Source organism: Acomys minous (assembly GCF_964271855.1).
Source record: "Acomys minous genome assembly, chromosome: 2".
Classification (NCBI taxonomy): Eukaryota; Metazoa; Chordata; class Mammalia; order Rodentia; family Muridae; genus Acomys; species Acomys minous.
In genome coordinates this window covers 124,892,027-124,914,781 of record NC_140484.1, presented here as the reverse complement: position 1 = coordinate 124,914,781, position 22,755 = coordinate 124,892,027, and the positions used below count along the sequence as shown (strand labels likewise).

The window sequence follows — 22,755 nt, the reverse complement described above, 5'->3', positions numbered from 1 at the left end:
CACTGAGGAGACAAGACACTGGTCATGCCTGTGAAGCATTCTCGAGATTAGGTTAATTGAAGCAAGAAGACCTACTCTTAATTCAAGCAGCACCATTTTATGGGCTGGGGTCTCAGAATGTGTAAGAAAGTAAAGCTAGCCAGCTGACCAGAAGCATAAATCTGTCTCTGCATTCTCGCTGTGGACATGTTGTGACCGGAAGACTTCTGGCTCATGTTTTCCCTGCCATGATTGAATAAACCCAGCAGACTGTAAACCAAAATCGACTCTCCTTCCTTTAAGTTACTCTTTGTCAAGTATCTGGTGACAGCAATGTGATGAAAAAATAAGATGCTTGCACATCTTATTAGTAAGCAACATTGATATTAAAATGTTACTTCCTATCAATGTTCATAATATTCCTTGAACAAGGAATTATTCTTTGCAAAACTGAGTAGGTCATGGAGAGTGTGGCTCTTTTCTATAGCTTCACGAGAACATGTAGATTTATGCCTAAAAAGAACAAGGTCCAGCTCTTGACACAAGCCACTGTGAGCACAGAATCTCCATGTTCTACATGGTTAGCTCTGCCCACCACATGATTCAAAATACCTAGAACTGTATTTGGGCGACGCTACAAGCTTCCTGCAGATCGGCTTCTTTGTCTTTAGTCTTGAAATTACAGAGATAAACTTAATTGTGCGCATGCAATGGCCACATTCTCTCACCACTGTTAGACTGCGAGCTCCTCAGGAGCATATGTTCACCATGATCTTCTCCAAGTTTCTAGCAGAATGTCTGAAACATGATAGACAGTCAACTTATGTTTTATTGAATGGGTGAACTAAAGGATAATCTGTTAAATCAATATTGGATGGGCATCTCCTGCATAATTTTCTTTGAATAGTAAGACTGTATTATAAGCAAAAGTTTTTATCAGGTGTGAGACACTGTAAGTGTTGTTGACTGTCAGTGCAAAAATAAACTTTAGTGGAGGAATCATCTCTCAGCCCTGAAAAATCATCAGAGAGATTAAGCAAAGATAAAGACTGCTGGCTTTTTTCTTTGATAGCTGAGCAGCATCTGGCCTGTGGCAGAGAATATGGATGTGTTCTCTTATAATTGGCCAGGAGAAGGAAGTAAACAAAAATCCTAATGGAATTTGAGAGTCTCTGAGGGATGAGCAATATATACAGGGAAAAACACCAGATTTAGTTTGGATATATAAAGATGGATGTTTCAAGAACAGCAATTGAGTTCAGGCTGACAAATTGTACCCACATCAATCCTCTTTTACTCAGGAAAAGTGAATAAAAATAGTAAGTATATGAGTCAGGGATGGGGGTGGGGGGAGTGAGAACTGTCTCTGACATGAACTCTGGTGCCTGTGATTTGCTCACTTCCCCTTGGCTGGGTGGCCTTGCGGGAACACAGAGGAATGGGATGCAGGCTATCCTGATGAGACCTGATGGGCTGTGGTCAGATGGTGGGGGAGGATCCCATCGTCCTTTCATCCCCCCCCTACATCAGAGGCCTAGGGGAAGGGAATAGGGCAGAAGAGGGAGGGAGGGTGAGAAATAGAAGATACCAGGTAGGGGTTAACAATTGGGATGTAATGTGAATAAATTATAATAAATAAATAAAAAAAAAGAACAATAGTGAGTAAAATAAAAGGATAAGAAAGTTCATGGAGAGACAGGGAGACTGAAGGAGAGGGCATAAGGTGGTAGAGAGAGGTAGGAAGCAGCAATGCCGGGAAGGATGTCAGCTCCAGGGTACAGGTAGATAAACAAGAAAGGCATCAAGCAACGAGCAGGCCAGTGGAACTGCTCAGAGATGGGATTTAGAAAATTGTGTCTCTGCAGCACATCCTTCTGATAAGCAACCAGCAGTCTGCATCAGACAGCATTTCTGGAGGAGACAGCAAATCCGGCATGAGTCAGCTTCATTACGATACATTTCCCAATTGCAAGTACTATTGAATTCATGTTGCTCTAGTTTCTACTCAGCTAAGTAATGTGTAATTGAGTGTCCAGCAGCTGATGACGGTGCTTTCTCTCTGTCTAGTTGCCCAGCTTCTCGTTCCCATGAAAGCCCTGACCTCTTTGATGAGGTCAGATCCTCTGCTGTAGGAGCTGGTACTCAGGGCATCCTCTCCCTTTTGTAGAGCTTGGCACAGTACCAGGTTTGCATCCATTCAGGTGATTGACCAATATTTCCTTCTCCGTGGTAAGTCAAGTACAGAGCCAACACTATGGACTTTCTTTTTTTTTCATTCTATTTCCAACTGGATTTATCGACTGGCAGCATCATAAACAGACAAATGTCAGAAGAGTATAGCCTTAATTCTGCAAAGATATTATAAAAAATGACAGTCTGCAGAGAGGGATGTGGTATAAATCTAGAGAGGAGATTGGTTCTATGTGTACATTATCAAGCTTGTGACTGATAAATGTCACAGTTTGAGCAACTAAACCGTGCCATGAAATAATGGTATCTGTATTCATTTTTGCCTAATACACTTGAAACTTGTTACTTTCTGAACCCTCTTTGACCCGTTAGTATATGAACTGGTTCTCTAGAGCCGCCTCAGTCAGTGTCATTATAACAGTATTACTGCTTGTTTACAGGGTGTTGATTAAGTGGGGCAATTTTCCAGTTGGATGTTCTAAAGCTCACTGTTTTGGGTTTGTCTAATTGCATAACAAGGAGGAGAAAGTTAATTCATAATTTACTTTGAAGCCTTTATTAAACCAATTTATTAAAAATAAAAAAGACTTCCAAGGAAGTTGTGCCTAGTGGCAGTAGGTAACCACATTAGTTCAGATTATGCTTAGAAAATAAGAATTATTTCTAGAAAGATGTTTTAGGCCAAATTCTCCTGTGGGTTCTGTGGCATGCCTTCATGACAGACTGCCACTGTGCAACTCAGAGACTCTGTAGGAGTGAAAGGCCATTTAAAAGACAGCCTGGTGGCTCCTAGGAACCAGACTTCTGACCTGTTGCCTCTGCTTTATTTTGGTCCCACTTTATAAAAGGTAAGCCATTAATATGAAAGGGTAATTTTTCTCCTTTTAATTTAGTGCCTTCCCAGGAGAACAAATCAAATTAAAGAGTAAATTCTACTAGAATTAACACTTATGAAATTTACTTTTTCACCTCAAAACCTTCAAAATCATATTGATTTCCACTTCGTATTTCCCTGCCTCATTTAGACCTCCGTATTAGCCAACTCATAAACTTAGGTGTTTCGTCTTACAAAAAGTTTTTTGTTTATTTGTTCACAGTGGCCATTTCAACAGCAGATGGCAATAGAAATCCAGCCCCCACCCCCTCCCTTGAAAGCTCTGGCATCCCGACACTGAAAGCCCTTAAATATCTCCTCGTTCTCTGCAGTCACAGCACTTTTCACCACTGATAAATTCTGGGGAGTCCTTCAGGTTCCCTGTGATGATGTTCTGTATTGTTGGCTCTGCATATGGAAAGATAGATCACAGGGCCCAGGAAAGGATGCTTCTTTGGTTAAGGAAATAGAAAATAAAAAAGGCCAACAGAAACCAGGCAAAGGAAAATGAGCTGACAGCTCTGTAGGAGCAGAGGTGGAAACAGCAACAACAACAACAACAACAACAACAACAACAACAACAACAACAGGAAACAGGAAAAGAAATGCAAAGGAAAAGTAGTTGGAGGCTGAGGAGATGCCAGGGTTAGGTGCTGTACTGCTCCTTCCTTCCCTCCCCCGAAGGCCACATATTCCTAGCCTGGGAGAGCAATGGGCTCGTCAAAGTCTGGGCTCCGTATCTAGGAATGTATTTCAAAATCTAGAAGTAAATGCTGACTTCTAAAATGGTAGACAGTGGTTCTCAACCTGTGGGTCATGACCCCTTGTGGGGGTCATAGATCAGATATCTCCTGCATATCAGATATTTTTATTTTTTTCCTTTTTTCTCTTTATTAATTTATTCTTGTTACATCTCAATGGTTATCCCATCCCTTGTATCCTCCCATTCTTCCCTCCCTCCTCTTCTCCCCTTATTCCCCTCCCCTGTGACTGTTCCTGAGGAGGATTACCTCCCCCTGTATATGTTCATAGGGTATCAAGTCTCTTCTTGGTAACCTGCTATCCTTCCTCTGAGTGCCACCAGGTCTCCCCCTCCAGGGGACATGGTCAAAGGTGAGGCACCAGAGTACATGAGAAAGTCATATCCCACTCTCCACTCTACTGTGGAGAATGTTCTGTCCAATGGCTAGATCTGGGTAGGGGTTTAAGGTTTACCGCCTGTATTGTCCTTGGCTGGTGCCTTAGTTTGAGCGGGACCCCTGAGCCCAAATCTGCCTATATAATGTTCTACTTGTAGGCTTCTAGGACCCTCTGGATCCTTCTACTTTGCCATTCTCCCATGCTTGTCTCATCTAGAGTCCCACTAGAATGTCCTCCCCTCTGTCTCAGTTTCCTGGTAAGTGAAGGCTTTCGTGGGACATGCCCCTTGGGCTACTGCATATCAGATATTTACAGTACAGCTCATGAAAGAATGACAAGCCTAGAAGATTGTTAAAACTGGCTAAACCCCAAAGGAAACACCGAGTCTTTTGAGCTAACACCGGATGATCTTGGCGTCAGCCCCTCTCTGAGGTCCCCAAAATTCTTTGAAGAAACAGACTTAAAAGAGGTTCAAGCTCACAGCTACAACCAGAGATAGCGTTATCTGATCCGTCCCCCACCCCCCCAGAGAGATGGGATTACACACTTCCCTGAGCAAATGGCGAAAAATGAGAACAAAAGAAGTTAAACCGTTTGGATGTTAGAAGACCCCCTTACGTTAACTAGGATCTCCTCCTGCTTGGGAGGCACTGGGAGGGAAGAACGTACTAAAAGCCCACCTACAAGAAGAACATTATGATAGGCAGATTTGCCTCAAGGGTCCCACTCAAACTATGGTACCAGCCAAGGACAACACGTGCAGTAAACTTCGAACCCTTACCCAGATCTAGCCAATGGACAGGACATTCTCCACAGTTGAGTGGAGAGTGGGGTCTACTTTCACAAGAACTCTGGTGCCCCATATTTGACCAAGTCCCCTGGGTGGGGAGACCTGGTGGCACTCAGAGGAAGGATAACAGGCTACCAAGAAGAGACTTGATACCCTATAAGCATATAAGGGGGAAGAAGTCCCCCTCAGTCACAGTCATAGGGGAGGGGAATAAGGGGAAAATGGGAGGGAGGGAGGAATGGGAGGATACAAGGGATGGGATAACCATTGAGATGTAATATGAATAAATTAATAAAATATTAAAAAAAAAGCCCACCTCGTCAACACCTAGGGTCATTTCTCTGATCGGGAGCCATCCAGCCCAGGGCTGAATTAAAGATTCTTCTTGTATTTGCAGCAGTTTCGAATCTTTCTGGTTCTTTCTTGGGATCAATCTGCAGCACTCATAACAGTAGCAAAATTACAGAGATGAAGTAGCAATGAAATAATATCATGGCTGGGGCCCATCACAACATGAGGAACTGTATGAAAGGGTCGTGGTGTATGGAGGGTTGAGGACCACTGTGTCAGAGCTGGAGGACATTCTTTGCCCTCATGTTGGTATTTTGTGTGGCAGGTGAGAGCAGCTCAACTTCACCCAGTGAGAAGGGGCAGACCTGAACTGTAGGTCCTAACTGAACCGGGACCTGATTCTAAGGCTACTCAGCATCACCTTGAGAAATATGAAGGAAATTTAGCTACAAATGAACTTCTAGGCAGGAAAAGCGGTAAATACTAAACAATTCCATTTAAGATATTAGTTCTACAGTTTTCCCTGGAAAAGATACTTAATTGGGCCTCACATGGGAACACCAGCTCTCATGATATCAAGAGCTTGGAGTGGTTCTAGAGTACAGAGCGGCATGTGGCTGTCCTGGTTGGATGGATCCTGTTTTGTAGAAAAAGCCCATTGGTAGTGTCTACACAACCTTGTCAGTCTGAAAGTGTAGACTAGCTTTCTGTTGGGTGCTTACAGACTTAGTGATTTGGGAGCGAGTTTTGGTTGGGGCTGGGTAGACTAAACATTTAACCCGTAGGAAGTTTCTTCAATAATGTCCCTAAAAATGTACCCCCTCAATTCTTAAGAGCTTATAAAATAGGGCAGCCAACATCTCCCATTAGCTGTTTCAGTGATGCAAATACATAGCTTAGAAAAATTTCCCTAAAGGATGCCTCTAAAATGACCATGTAAGACCATATAAAAGCAATCTGTACCTGGTAAAGAAAAGCTCCAGGTAGCTGAAGCTGTTTGTTAATCTCATCAGCCCTATCAAATTCCTTTGAGATTTTTTTTAAATGTGACTTTCCTTTTCTTTCTGTTTACAGCTTCTGCCCACAATCCTCAGAATTCAGTTCATTTCGCCCCGTGTTAATTCTACTGGCTACCCATTGTGTCAAATCTGCTTATGCTCAGCTTCTTTGAATTCTATTTTGTTGCTCCAATCAACTGTTTCTTTAGGATGCTCCTCGGCTTTGAATATGTGTTATTATCATGTTTCTGTCATTCTTGTGTGTTATTAAAATGTTTGGCAATGTTTTCATTCATATTTATGAATGAAGTAGTATAAAAGCTGTAAACGGTGTCCATAAAGGCTTTTAAAAATATGGTTGCCTCTGCTTTTAATTTCTCATCTTTCAATTTCCCCTGAGAATTCCTAACAAAATCTCACATATATATGTAGTTTTTGTTCGTTCATTCATTCATTCATTGCTGTGTACCCCAGATCAGTCTGAAAATTTTTATACAGTATGGTGATCTTCCTGAATTACAAGGTTGGTTGTTTTTTAATGAATGTTCAATTAGGTAAACTAATCTGAAACTGTCCCATTAGCTGACCATGCAAATTAGCTCATATAGCTTCCCTGGAAGAGTGAGTGAGCTTGCTTTTTCAGAAACCCCGTTCGGGGTTTGGTTTAAAAGGCTTCGTGTGGAACCCTGCATATACGAAGATGTATTGGAGGAGTGGATATGTCTTTATTCCCATCCTCAGCACCTGTTCATAGTCCCCTCTGTGGTTCTAATCTCTACAATGTTCCTAAAGTTATTTTCATCTCCTAAGAGTTTCTCATAGAGGTTCACTAACACCTTCCATGTCAGCTGCTTTACTAAAGCAAAAACAGCTTATTAGAAAACTCTTCTTACAGGCTGTCTCTGAAACAAGTGTAAAGAAACACAAAAGAGCTTTGAGGAGCTTCAGCTGTATCTTAACCTCACTGGCAAGTCCCAGATCTCCTGACTGACCTGGGTTCTGCTGAGCATATTTACTTCCTTAGAGCTATAGATCCTTCCACACAGTGCAATTGCACTGTGTGCAATTTTCATAGGTGACATCCCCAGAAACACAACCCAGGAAATGTCATTTAACATAGAATAGTATCCCTTATTGGTATTTGTATTCGATGTATCAGTTATCCACAGACAGCCATGATCTGACAGAAGCAATTGGAAGAACCCAGAAATAAATAATTCTTAAGTTTTAAACTGTTCTGTGTCTGGAGTAGTTTAAAGGAATTGGTTCCATCTGCTCAGGACACAGATCGTCCTTTTTGTCCAGTGTAATCATGCTGTAAATGTGACCTGTGCACTAGTCACTTTAGGGGATGGCTCAGTTATTGGATTGATCACAGGTGTCACATTAAGGTGTTCAAGTGGCCCTTAGTTGATAACGAATCCTGAAGTACTAGGGTAGACCTACTGGAAATATGGATATATGTCAAAAAGAAGCAAAAAATGTTTTCTTTCTTTGTAGAGAGCAACACTCTTAAAGACTAGAAGGGAAAAAAGCCATGTGTTGAGGTTGCTAAGTTTTGCAGAATTCCCCCATCCATGAAATTGTAAAGAGGAAAACAGAAATCCATGCTAGTTTTTTTGCAAAAGCTATGTTCACCGTGCATGCTCCGTGTTCAGTTAAACTAGAAGAAGCTATAATCATGGGGTTTGGTTCCTTCTGAAGTCTTCCTCATCCACTGGGGGTCCTGGAACATAATGGCTACTCACATTAAGACTGGCCCTGGGGCTACACAGTCCATGGTCCTGCTTCCACTGGATCTAAGGCTGGGGCTCCCCTGTTCTGCTTCACCCACTAATACATCCCACTTGGCTTTCTGTGACATTTTGAAGTCATCTGTCCCATTCCATTTCTTTTATCATTCTGGCACCTTCTCCTTTAAAATTCTATTACTTTCTTTTGATAGAGTCTTAGGAGGAATAGAAGATTAAGGTGTGGGTTGTGTCTGTCAGGCTGAACTGGGAATAGAGGCCACCCTGATAGTGGGGACATATGCTGCTTTGCTGCATTGGGTATAGTTATAAATGATTTGGATACTGTTTGAAAACAGCAGCGAATCTATGGTAAATGGCTCAGTTAGACAGCTTTTCTGTCTTCATGGATCAAATTAGCCAGAAAAGTGAAACATCTCTGCTTACTTTATGTCATGTAAATAGAAACTTAGGTGAAAACAATATAGCTGTGTGGTATTTTAAACCACATTTCATTTAATAATTATTTTATGTGGCTATTTTAGTTTTATAAAAGCATTAGAAAGAAGTTTTAAAAGAATTGAATTTCCAATTTCAGTTGATTCTCTACTCTAAGGCATTTAATGCCTTAATGGCAAATCTGTTTAAGACTCATTGTTCTATTTAAAATAGAAAATACCTCTTCAACTATGGGCTTAGTGGTAAGAATTACATGCTATGTTATCTTGGTATGGCAGCTGGCTTGGGCACACAGTACACAGACTATTGCATAGACTGTAGTATGCAGGGCACCAAGATGTTCCATTTTAAATGCTCTATTGATGTTATATTATTTCAGAACCCTGAGGTATTTTATATAAATAATTGCATGTGTGTGTGTGTGTGTTTGAGATTATGTGTTCTGTACAGGTCTTCAAACTTATTAAAGTTACACAAATCTGTTCTGCTTATTATTTTCATTTTCAGAGCATTTGGGCTAAATGCATATTCAGCTACTGCTATTGAAGATCTGATAAGTACTTGGCACTTTGCAGTAAGTTGGTGAATTCAATACGATTCTCCCCTTTGGCTACTTCATCTTATCAGAGAATTAGAATTAGTGATTAGGTCTATAGCAGAGTTCATTTAACTCAAGTGGAAAGAATGGTGAAGGCAAAGCAAAATGCTTATTAGGCAAACTGCTAATAAGCTTCTCTTAATAGGAAGAGAGGGAGTGGGAGTAGCGTTAAAAGGATGCATCATTTGGCATCGCAGAAGCCCAGGCTTTGTGTTTATGACCACAATGTAGAAAGGCTCCACCCAGCCCTGCCTCGGTAACTCTTCATAGGAACAGGGTGAAGAAAGACAAGGGGTAAAACAGCTCTCCACACTGGCACCTCCACGGCAGATATTGCCACCACAGGGAGTCAGGTGCAGAGACAGTGAAGCCATTCAAAACAGGTTACTGTTGCACGATATTTGATCACACTGTGAACCCCAGCCTTGTGCTGTTTACTGGAAAAAACCTGTTTCTAGTGGCTTAGCCCTAGCCAACACCTTCAATTCAAGAGCTTTCTGCTTGGACAAGAGTAAATAAAGCCAACAATTGGTCAAGAGGTGGAGCAAGCAACCTATTGACAGACAGTGAAGATAGGAAAAATACAGAGAGTAAGAGGATGTCAGGAAGACGGATAGAGAGAGAGAGACACACACACAGGAAGAGATGGGAGGGACACTAAGTTTGAGAGAATTTTGAGACAGTATGGAGAAGGAGAGCTTGCTTTTGGGATGAAGGCTGAGAAGGAAGGTCAGCTGGGTACTTCCTCTGCTCCTCTGAGCTAGCAGGCTTTCACCCTAGCTTGTGGCTCCCGAGTCCTTATTGGTAAAATTGAATGATTGAAATTTTGTTAGAAGTGAGAGGTTACTGATTTTATATGACAATGTCTAAAGTCAATGTCTTTCTAGCTGTCTATTTTTTTTTAAGCCGGGAAAGTCTTTGCTATATGCGGCAGCCTAACTGTAGCATATGAATCATGTGACCCGTTTCCTCCTGCTCAATAATGTCTTTTCATATCATGTTATAGGGGACAGGTTTGTACAGTAGAGTGGGATACATTTTCAAGTCCAAACTGTTCTATTTTATGTAAGTGTCCATGAGAAATCTACTTAATGCCTAAGAGAAGCAAGATTTAGAACGGGTAATTATCTCACATGCATGTTTCAGAAATAAAACCAGGTATGATAGTGAATAAAGAGGTGAGTCAGCTAGCTAGCCAGCCAGCCAGGTATAGCCAGGCACCTAACAAACATACAATCAACACCTTTGGATTGTTCTCTTGAAGGGATATTCATGAACTGTGTTGCTGTAGAGGTATCCACAGAGACATCTATTCTCAGCTCAAGAGTTAGATCTGTGCCTCAGGGTGTACACTGAAAACAAAGCGAGGCTCCATCCTTTTTCCTCTCCCTCTTTCCTTCCCCTACCACTCTGATGCTGCTCGCATCACATAACCATCCTGGGTCCTCCACTAACCCTTCATACACTCTACCAGCACACTGTCATTGTTAGACTGCATTCCAACCCTACACGTGAGTATTGGTGTCACTCACAATGAGTCCTGTGAAGGAAAGGTGAGAGTTTACATTTGAATTATAAGTCAAGTTTCTGCAACCGTGGCTGGCGCACAACACAGGCTTTAGGAGTAATTGCCAGGGTAGGAAAGAGGTATGGGTAAAGGGATATAGAGGGGAAGAAAGAGGGACGAGGAGGAGGGAAGGAAGCGTGTGTGAGAGGAGAGGAGCAGCTTCTTTCTTACATCCCAGTATGAGAAAGCATTCCATGATTCTCTTACCCTTCCAGCGAGATGGCCCGTTGGAGAGTCACCGAAGGCTGACGCGTTGCAGTGCTGTGCTGGGAATGACTGCAAGAAAAAAGAAAGACAAAATAAAAATGGGACATTTACATGAACTGTCTTTGTATATTTTTAATAAGTCTTACTGTCAAGAATATAAGAGATAATGAAAGATGGAAGAAATTATATTGCTAGTGATAGGTTGATTTGTATCCTGGAAAAAGACTGCTCTTCTAGATAAGGGGCTAGTATTCCCTTGTGACTGGAGTTCAACCTGAATTATCCTGCAGTAAGCCTTACATGGTACCTACATATGACACCCAGCATAAAACATAAATTTGAGTATGATGTTATTTGTGTTTTTATATTGTCTAAGGATTTTACAAATGCCAGCGGCAGTGGATGCCTGTGATGACAGAGCCATTGTACACATGAACTCATAGTGACGTTAATTACAAGCACAAGACTTACACCAGATCAGGGCAGCCAAAATCCTAGCATGGATGGGGGAAAAGGGCTCATGAAGTTCTACCCATAGCTGAGAAAATATTGACAACCCAACTTGTGGTTGCTGGATGAAGAAGCATCATTTTTCTTTAGGGTGTGGCCCATGAGAAGCTAGCCATGCATGGCCCTACACCAATGCATTTTTATGCAGCACTTATTGAACTCAGGGGATCTTAAAAAGAAAGCAATATATCTTTCAAGCTGCAGAATATTCCTTCTAAGTGAAACACTGTAAAAAGACTAATGCTCAAACTAGAGTAGGTTATTAGCTCAACAACGCAACATTTATTGGTAAAATTAATTAGCAGTGATTCAGGTGTTTGATAAAATCTTGAAAAATTGGATTTCCAGTTAAATATCAGTCTTAGAATTTGATGTGATTCATTATTTTCTTTTGCTTTCATATAGCAAGACTTATTTTGTATGTAAGTAGTTGAAATCAATATAATAATATCTAGCAGGAGTGATCATCTATGTCAGTAAATAAACACTTTATATGGTTATGTCCTTTGTTTCTATCAAATCTATGGGCTGGATTCTGTTTAATAGATAGGAAAAATGACAGAAGAAAGGTTTAGAGCTTTCTCAAGGTCATCTCGTGGACACCTGTGCCTGAACTGCCATCTAGACGGATTCTTGAGTCACCTCGATTAAGGAGATGGAGAACCCTTCATCTGAGAAAGGTACAACAATAATGCAACAGCAAAACTGTCTGACAGAAAGTAATTTTCCATTATGTGCACCTTCCATTCTTACCAACTGCTTACATATCCATACACACTTTACATAATTTTATACATGCACAGAACACACAAACATATGACTTTCTTTCATAATATAATTGAACCATTTTGACAATATCTATTATTTTAGTTTTATATAATATTACTTCCTGTTCATATGTAGCTTATTTACCCTTCTTATAGTTGGATTATTATATATTATCCATATATATTAACATATACTCTTCAAAGCATATATAATATTTCTCTCTAAACATATATACATACATACATACGTATGTACATATGTATCTGTTTACTTATTCCTTTAGTGCTCCCAATATGTGTATATATTTGAGACTGGATAACCTTTAGGAGGCTCATCCCTTCATATGTCCATGTAAGTTTCACCTCAATCTTAGAAACACTGACTTTATAATTAAAAAGGTTAAATTAAATTGTCTAGCTGGATGTATGCGTGTGTGTGTGTGCATGTATGTGGGTCTGTGTGTCATAGCACATACATGGAGATCAGATAACAACCTGAGGGAGTTGGCTCTCTTTTTCCACCACGTGTGTTCTGGGAAGTCAAACTCTAGTTGTTAGACTTGACAGCAAGCACCTTTTCCACTGAGCCTTGGCTCCTGCCCCCTGACTTCATAAGTTTTATCACCCATGAAAATTTCACAGATGAAAAGTGACAGTCAGAGTTACCGTGTTTCTTAATCCATTGAGAATGCCAGATAACATCAAGTCAATAGCTTCTCCTCCATGACCAGCCACACATGTGGGTACCCTTATGACTAAGAAATTAAAGGTAACTGCAGCCTGGAATAGAACTTTTTCTATGTGTTTATTTGTAATTTTATTTATTTTATGTCAACTGTACCATCCTTCTAATTCATCTTCTTGTTGATTAGAAAGCACCAATAGTTCATGGGTAAAGATCAATATAGCTTACTAATCATGATTAATGGGAATCCCTGATAACTTTGCCATTATTGGCCCAGCCCACATAATTAAAACAAAGAAATGCCCAGTAGCTCCACTCTGCACCACCTCTGCATGACCATTATTCTATCCCGAACCCACACAGTAATATGTTGCTTATAGGTTTATGGACACAACGTGCAGCAGGATAGGAGAGTGCTCAGAGAAATGACCCCCTTTGACATTACAGATGCAGTGTCAGCCAGTTCTTAGTAGAATGTAAATGTGAAACAAACAGATTCTCTCATGAAATATAACGGTCCTTCTACTGTAGGAAGACAAATAGAGTGAATTATCAGTCAAGACCTCCAGATAAAGGTAGAGTTTTGCTGTTTACAGACAGCACCGTGTGTGTAGGAGGGTATAGTGTGTGTTCTTCTGGAGTGTCTATAGGGTGTATTTGTACAGTCTGTACAGGGTGTTCTTGTACACTGTGTGAAGCAGGAACTTATACAGTGTGTGTAGGAAGTTCTGGTGCAGTGTGTGTATGGGGTACCAGTACAATGTCTGCAGGAGGTATTTATACAGAGAGATACTGCTTGACAATGGTAATTAGTATTTTTAAAACACAGAACATCTTCCTCTTAGGAGCAAGCCTATAGCATCTCTTGCATGACTGGTTACACGCAATAGATCTTCCTACTACCAAGAAATTACAGATAACTGCAGCCTGACCTTTCACCTTATCAGGAAATGAGGTTAGAAAGATGGAAAACTGAGAACTGTAAGAGAAAAAATATCAAGACAAAAAAAAGAGTAAGATTTCTAGCTTTTAACATTGAAGAGTTTAGGTGGTAGAATACATTTCACCTTAAAAATCCCTATCTACAGATGCTTCCTCATGGCTGTAGATTGGAGAAGCACACAAAAGGTCTCCTGGTCCTTCAGCACAGGTAACATAGTAACCTGTCATGTCCACACAGCCACAACCACACCAATATGAAACCTCACCATGGCTTGCTCGCATCTCTGTTCTCCTACTAAGTCTTGTGCGTTTTCAGAGCAGGGAGCTGTGTTTACTCTTTACTCAGTCTCAGTCCAGGGCTGACATAGAAAAGATACTTCATCAATGTCTCTTTGAGGGATGAAAGCCATGACCAAGTTCCGCTTACTTGAAAAACCCCACGCTTTATCTTTTAAAAACTAGGAATGACCTTGAGAGTCAGGTATCTATCTATTTTTGACAGAAAGTAAATTAAGTCTTAGATCTTCCAAGCTGGCTGATGGCTAAATGGAAGCCAGGTTGTCTGATTCCAAGGATTTTTGCCAAATCGTCTAACAGGAAGAGACACTGAAGGCCATGTGACCAGTCTATACCGAAGCCCTGGTGTATTATGACAGGAAGCGCTGAAAACATTCTAAGCAATAGTAATTTTTAAAAAAAAATAAAAATAGAATGTCATTGTTTTGATCATGTACACCAAAATTTGATATTCACGGCTTTCCAAAATCATGTTTGTGCTTATCACTTGAAAAGAATGACTCAAACGTCCTACCCACACCACCTTAGTAGAAAGTTCTAGATACCAGCAAGACTTTGAGTGGCAATGGAGGGGAAGAGTGAGTGGGAGGAGGGCCCTGCACATTGTCACCTCACCACACCGATCTGGAGGAAAAAGCTCCAGCCATTTTGTAGCATCAGATTGTGACATAAGCTCTATAGTAACATGGGGTTGGGGCACAAGGCATCAAATCTAGTGACCATGGGGAACAATCTTGATTAAACATTTCTTTGAATCCACAAGGTAGGTAAGTGTTCCGTCACTGAGCTGTGCTCCCTGCCCTTGTCAATATATTTTAAGATCCAGAGAGAGGTGGCAGCCACCTTATCTGTCTAAGCCATGCCATTTCTGAGCAAAACTGAGCCAGAGCATTCAGCACAGACTCTATTTCCTAAGAACTCTGACTTTCCAAGTGAGACTCCCAAGCTTAAGAAAATGGCACTTGAATGATACTGCACAATGCACTTCTTTTGCTACTGTTCTTTTCTTTTTTACTTACTTTTATTTTATGTGCATCAGTATTTGCCTGCATGTATGTCTGCATGAGGGTGTCAGATCTTGGGGGTACAGACATCTGTGAGCTTCCTGGTGGGTGCTGGGAGATGAACCTGGGTCCTGTGGAAGAATAGTCAGTGCTCTTAACTGCCCAGACACCTCTCTTCCTTTTTGTAAAACATGAGTGCTTCGTCTGTATGTACACCTGCAAGCCAGAAGAGGGCATCAGATCCCTTTATAGATGGTCATGAGCCATCATGTGGTTGCTGGGAATTGTACTCAGGACCTCTGGAAGAGCAGCCAGTGCTCTTAACTGCTGAGTCATCTCTCCAGCCCCAATTCTTTTTGCCTTTGTTCTATTATACATGGAACTTTAAGGACCTACCTGGTGGTTAAAATATCTGATTTTTCTTCTTTAAAGACCCTGAAATGTCACATTGGGTCTTTCCAATATTTTATAATATTCAAAAATATTATTTTAAAGGACATGAAATATTTTTAGTGTGATGTAGAGAGTTGATCCTAGGGCCTCCTGTGTGGCACTCAAACTGTTCACAACCACAGAGCCCATTGCTCATGTTTTTATATTTTGAGCAGTGCCACCAGGCCCAGAACACAACATTATTTCCTTCATTAATGGAATAGTAACAGCAATCTTAACTGATTTGTAATGTTTTATTTATAATTACAATACCCCTTGTAATTATACCTCTTGATATATATTCAATATTGTTGATTTTCTCACTTACATTTCTAAAGAACTTTCACCATCACTGTCATATTTAACTGCAAATATTTGATGTCTCACTATTTTCCCTCATTTTCTACTTTTTTTTCCTCTGTGTTTGTGTACATGTATTTTGTTGTCAAATATCCTTAAAAAGTATCCAACTAGTATTTCAGATAAACATAATGAAAAGTTCTCCCTTTTATTTCACAAACCTGTATATTCCTCTTTGTATTTTTCCATTTACATTTGGCAAATATTTTCATGTGCAACTATCTATAGGTTTGGAATATATTAAACAAATATTAATTGGGTAGCTATTAAATACCCTAGATGTATCAGGTGCTTGGGATAACTTTTGATTCATCAGCAAATATCAGATAATAAAAAGATGATGGTCAAATAAGCTATTTTTCTCATTACACGAAGCTAACACTTCTCAATGAATCCCTCAGGACCTAAGCTGTATTTAAAAGAATGAATAAGTGACTGAAAGCAGAGAGGGGAAAGAAGCTATTCTGAGAACTCAGAAGACCTGGCTTAACATCATTCAAGGTCAAAAGCAGGTAGTCTGTTCTGGGAAGCTTGGCCATCTTTGCTTGGCAGAGGGATGAGGGAAGGAAGGTGATGGAGCAACACCTTGACAAATGTTTTAGGCTGGACCAGCAATGAAAGGCCTTCAAAGGCTGGTAAATGGGGAGGATCAAATCCGTGATATTTATAATTCAGAGAGGTATATGTGTACAATGGAAGCGAACTACAGTCTGAGAAAATAAAAGGATATCACGATGGAGAAAATAAGTACTCAAATATGCATTTGGTATTAAGAAAAACGAATGCATTTATTTAACACAATTAAAAGCAAAGTAGTAATGGACTTGAAGTAGTTTTATAGAAGGCAATAAACATTTTAAAATAAATTTAGGTTTTGATAGACAAATATTTATATGGTTTATATGGTAAAATATGATGTTTTAGTTAATGTATACTAATGGTCAAATCAGAGTAATTAGCATAACTGTCACCTTAAAAATTTATCATTCTTAGGGAGTGAGTATATTAATACACCTTTTCTTCTGAGTATCTTGTTATAGTATTATTAATGTCTTCACTTGACTGTGTTAGAGAGTACCAGGAATTTTTTTCTCATAACACTATATCCACTGACCAACCTTTCCCCATCTCCTACTTGGTATCTGAAAACCACTCCCTATTTTCAACTTTTATGATAGCAGCTTTTTTAGATTCCACATATGGTGAGGTCATATAGCACTTGTATTCCTGTGCTTGGCTTCTTTCACTTAACATCTCACATGACATCTCACAGATCTATCCATGTTGTGCCCAATAACAGGATTTCATATTTTTTAGTGGATTGGTTGATAGTATTTTACTTTGTATACATTCCTCATCCTAGCAATTATGAAGAGTGTCAATAAGTACAGGAGGGTACATCTTTCTTCAACATTCTGTTTTTATTTTCTTTATTGCTAACAGTTAGACTGCTGGACTATGCAATAGTTTATCTTATTTATTATTTTAGTTGCCTCCATACTGTTTCCCATAATGACTGCACTATTACATCCACAACAGTGTAAAAAAATTGTCTTTTGGTGAAGTTGCTCTGATCTATAGATTTTTATTTGGGTAGCCTGGGTAAAAGGACATTATTCCTTCCGAAAGATAAATTTTTCTAGATAGAAGAGGTTTGCTCTTTCCATGATATTAGAGTAGTTGTTTTGCCTTCTAGAACTTTCAAGTAAGATTTTCATGTTCATGACTAAGGTGCAGTGAAAGAAGAAGGAACTCCAGTGTTCATATACACATCTGTGTGTGTGCGTGTGCGCGCGCGCGTGTGTGTGTGTGTGTGTGTGTATGTATGTGTATGTGTGTTTGGGACAGGGTTTCTCTGTGTATCCTTGGCTGTCCTGGACTTGATTTGTATACCAGACTGGCCTCGAACTCACAGCGATGCACCTGCTTCTGCCTCTGGAGTGCTGGGCATGTGCCACCACACCCAGCTCAGTGTTCTCACACTGACTGTGATGGGCATAGCACTGGTAACAGAAACAAGATGGATGCATTAGGAAAGAAAAGCAGATTCATGGTTAAAAAGGAGAAAACGTACAAGGTCAGTCAGATGTCCTCATTACACACATGGGAAATATGCTCTCTAGTGGACCAGCAATAATTTTAAAAAGATCTGCTAGTGATGCTTGTCTCCCCGCAGTAGCCAGAAATGACTCAGACATTCCTTGCATCATCTACTGCTACACATAAACACCCTAAGATATTTGGTTTCAAGATTTCTAGTTATTTTAAATAATGTAAGCATTATTTGGAATGCTTACATTTTCCCCTCTGATTTCTATTTAAGTTTTCGAGTCTAGAAATTAGCTCAGAGCTCCAGACATTCAGATAAAAGAAAACTGCCAGAAGATGCTAACTTCCTTCCATTTGGGTCTCCTCTTCCTGTCAGTGGTGCCCAAGATAACATAGACTTAAAATGTGCAGAATTGAATTTTTAAGTTTAGTGTCAACCTAACCTCTGGCACAATTTTTACACCAAATATTAAAAATCAAACCCCTGTGTCCCTGTGCATTGAACTTTTAGGAACTCAATATGCTATGTAAAATGTATTAGTGTTGATTTTTTTCTAGTTTTTAAAGATTACATTAGAACACCAATTCAATTGGCATTTATAGAACAGTTAAGATCTGTTGCTGTTAATCAAAGTTCAATCTTTGACCTAGTTTTCCGGTTATCAGTGAGCACAAGAAGAAAGCTTACTTGTGTTGTTTAACCCATTGATCCCACTAACAGCTAAGGACCATATATTGTGGCAAACCACCTCAGATCTGCATCCAATTTAGCAGTTCCCATGTTTCTCTATGGACTTTTATTGTTGTTTTGTTTTTGTTTGTCTGTTTGTTTTGGAGGACAGGATTTCTTTGGGTAGTCGAACTGGACTCAGTCTCATAGCGATCTGCCTACCAAGTGCTGGGATTAAAGGTGTATACTACAACGTGCACCCCTTTTAAACAGATACAGCAGACATTTATTCACTTACAGACTAGAACTTCCTACAATAAATGGAATTCTTTTCCTGTCATGTTTTCACTCATAAAATTATAGATGTGAAATATAATACTTGAAAATACTTATTTTCATCAAAACTAAGTTTATTAACCTAGAAAAACTCAGTTTTTCTTTTTCTTTTTTCTTTTTGGTATGTGGGGGTGCAACTAATTAGTATAGTATTTATCTAGCATGTGCAAAGACCTGAGTTCAATTCCTAGGGATACATACACAGGGAGAGAGATAAATATAAATAGATGATAAATAGATAGATATAGAGAGATTAGAGAAACAGAGATGAGAAAGAGAGAGAAGACAATTAATTCTGCTGCTAATTTAAACTGTAAGCCATCAGTAATAGGTTAAATGTATGTTTTTGTTTTTGTTTTTGTTTTTTTGGCATACGGAAAGTAAAGCATAATTTTGGAAAAAAAACCTGAGCTCAGATTGCTAGTTTATAATTCAATATGTTATGCCAAATGTTTAAAAATAATTGAAGGGCTTAGATGTTAGGGTCTTACAGAGGAAACTAGTGGAGCTAAGCTTTAAAGATAGAATGTTGCTGAGATTAGAATGCAGAGTCAGTTCCTAGACCAGAGGTGTCTCCCACCTGCCCCACTGTGACTTTTTCATATTCTTCTTTATAACAATGTGATGACAGCACAACACTGGCAGTTCTGAGATCTTTCTTATTACTGTTAGGTAGCAGAAGAACCCAAGAACGTACTTCAAATGACCATCTAATCTCCAAGATAAACTCTTTGATTAAAGCAATGACAATTTTTTTGTCTTATAAAATAACCTAATGGGTTATTGCTTGTTCCGATGCCTCAAACACGAGCAGCAAAATGTAGAGTTTTGGTATAGAAAGACATACTATGCCTTCCTCTTTCTACCCTGTCTGTGTTGTCTGCATGTACATCATTTTTCCTGGTATTTCTCATACACAAGCTTCATCTCAGAATAAAAAAAAGCACCCATGAAGAGTGGCATAAAGCCCATTCTCACAGGCCTTTCTTTTCTAAAATTTACGCTTTTGAAAATTTCATATACAAGTACTGTATTTGCATCATTTCTACCCCTCTCTCTCCTTTCTCTAACTCCTCGTTTGTTATCTTGAATCCCTCTCAAAACAACAACAACAACAACAACAACAACAACAACAAAACAATGAGTGACACATGCCTACTTGAATAGGGGAAATATCTCAAGTTTCTATAGGCTATTCTTTACAAGGAAAAGAAAAAAAAATCTTAAATTTAGAATTGTTTAAATCAGTATTAGCTAGTCTCACAAATGTTACTATGCCACAAAGAAAACAGAGTTTAGTTAAGAATTTTACAGAGGTTGGGTGGGGGTGGTGCACACCTTTAATCCCAGCATTTTGGGGTCAGAGGCAGGTGGATCTCTGTGTGTTTGAGGCTAGCCTGTTCTACAGAGGTGCGATCCAGAAAAACCCTATCTCAAAAAACCAAAACCAACCAACTAAAACAAAACCCACCATAGACAGTACAAAATGCACCAGGATTATATATATTACACTACACAACACTACAGTATATTACACTATACTATACTATAACATAATACATGATCACCATAGCTAATTGACCCGAGATACTTCTTTCGTTCCACATAGGAAACAATTGTGTCTTTCAAGATTACATATGGTAGTTTTTGATTTGGTAACAGCACCTGTAAAACTGTTGTGTAGGAAAGGAAAGAACTAAGGTCTAGGGGTGAGAAATGTGGGCATTCCCACTATGTTAATGAGCTCAATGGTTGGATGAGTCACCTCATTTTCTCTGGTTTGTAGCTTTTCCTTGGGGTGAGTAGAGACCACTGTGAATATCCTCCTTTTCTGAGCTATTAGCTGAAGCTTAGAGACCAGCCCTGAGATGGAAGGAGCGTGGAGTTGGGGGATAAAGGGTTTGGAGAAAAGATTCCCTGTCTTTTCCTATTAGACATCTGATCACCTCAAAAATTGAACATTCTCATCTCTAGCACTATAATCATTTAATGTAGATGACAGTGGTTTTTTTTTTTTTTAAATTTACAAATACTTCTGGCACATGGGGAGAATTTAAAGTAACATATTTAAAGAAAATTTTATAAAGTATGAGACATGCGAACCAGCAAGTTGAGAGTGTCTTCAAGGGAGGCAACATAATTTGAAAATGTGGTATTTAAAACTGGTGATCTAACCCTGAAATAGCCAGTGGGCCTAGGCAAGGAAAGCAGGGCTAGAGCTAAGAGACACCATGTAAATGGAATTGAAAGCATCTGACAATTGCTCCCAAGACTAAGGCAATAGCTCCATTTCCAGTGAGGCTAAACAGGTCAACAGTGACCCTTAAAACTGAGAACTCAAAAGGAGAACAACAGATTTGGGGAAAACATATCTAACCAATGTTGTATACACAGTATAGGGTGACACCCTGGCTAACATAAAAGTAGAGAGAAAGCATAAGATTGTTTGAGATTCTCAGTAGACAGTTCTGGACTGAAAAGCATAAATTTTCAGTCAACATAGTACCAGTGCATGTGAGCCCGTGAATGTTCCTAGAAAAGCTGTGGTAAAGGAAGAGCTGGGAGTTGAGACAGGTACTTGGGGATAGCCAATGCTAAATGATGAGAAAAGAAGCCAAATTAGGAAAACTAGTAAGGAGTGAATAAAAGGCAGAAGAAACACCAAGTCGCTGGAAGCAGATGCAGGCAGCCACACCAGCAGTGAGCTATTCTAAGGAGGATCAGTTTGCTCAACAATTGCTAATGACCAGCAAGAGCTTCAATACAAAGCAGGGGAAAAACTCATCAGTAGAGTTTGCATCCTACTCTGCGGTAGAAGAGAGGGCCACAAACAGATTTTAAATCTGAGCCCTCCATGCTTTCAGACCTGGAACAGCGAGAGAAGGGTTAAACACAGCCATGAAAGAAAACAGCTCCAATGAAGACTGATATCAACACTGTCTGCCTAACTATTTCCAGGCAGCATAGAACTTTTCTATAGGGCAAATGGAAGAATTACCTCTTGCACAGACAAACTAGTGTAGGTGTCAAGGCAAAATAAATGGAGACTCTTGTTTTCCATCATTTTGCTGGGCTTTAATTTTAGTGAAGAACTGCCCTTATTCTGCAATTTGTTTTCTTTATTGATTTTTCATGCAGACAGCTGGAACATCCAAACAAATGTGAGCTATTTGGCTTGCTGAAATGTACTAGTCCATAGGTATTATTCTCATGGAAAAGCTGCAGCTGTTTAGTGAGAGGGGAAATCTTTCATTTGATATCCATAGTTGAACATTCCCTGCGATGGTCACCAGGAAGCAAGCCATTACCGTCATGGTACAAAAAGCCAAGATGCAAAGAAATCCAACTCTTCACTTTTCTCAACTTAGCCACTAAATTACATGTAAGTCACAACCCTGTGGAGACACACGTAATGAGAACATGTGAAATGTTACACAGGTAAATATTTAAAATCAAGTATAGCTTTCTCACTCTTTCCATTCCATAAGATTGGTAAAGAACTACAAAAGTGTCTGCCAGTTTAAGAGAACAAAAAAACCTAGAAGGAAGAAGGCTTGGATATCTATATCGCATGCCCTGCTTATCTAACAGCCAATACCCATTTCTTAGTGTCCATAATATGCCAAGCACTGTGCCTGATATAATGAAGGATGCTATGAAGACTGAAAACTGGGCCTACAATCTTCAAATGCTCACAGTCTAATTTGGGAGAAGTTGACAACCAAGATCAGCATTACAGACATTCACCCATTCATTTGAACACTGCAATTAATTCCTCTCCATCCGTCTCTGCCACCCTTTCCACAAACAGCACCACTAACATAGTTTTAAATGCAAAGCTCTAGGCATCTTCAGCAATTCCTCACTTTCAGTGATATTG

At 39.6% G+C, this 22,755-nt stretch overlaps 1 protein-coding gene across 30 annotated transcripts in view; it reads right to left on the bottom strand.

Moving 5' to 3' along the window:
• The window catches only part of DLG2 (discs large MAGUK scaffold protein 2), a gene marked incomplete at its 3' end in the record, with an annotated part of 1,901,401 nt that overhangs the window by 350,197 nt on the left and 1,528,449 nt on the right, over nt 1–22,755 (bottom strand). For all 30 annotated transcript variants that reach the window (XM_084767719.1, XM_084767691.1, XM_084767717.1 and 27 more), the window contains one exon: nt 10,824–10,892. In XM_084767719.1, the coding sequence (XP_084623845.1) occupies nt 10,824–10,892 (69 nt within the window). The remainder of the gene's footprint in view (nt 1–10,823; nt 10,893–22,755) is intronic.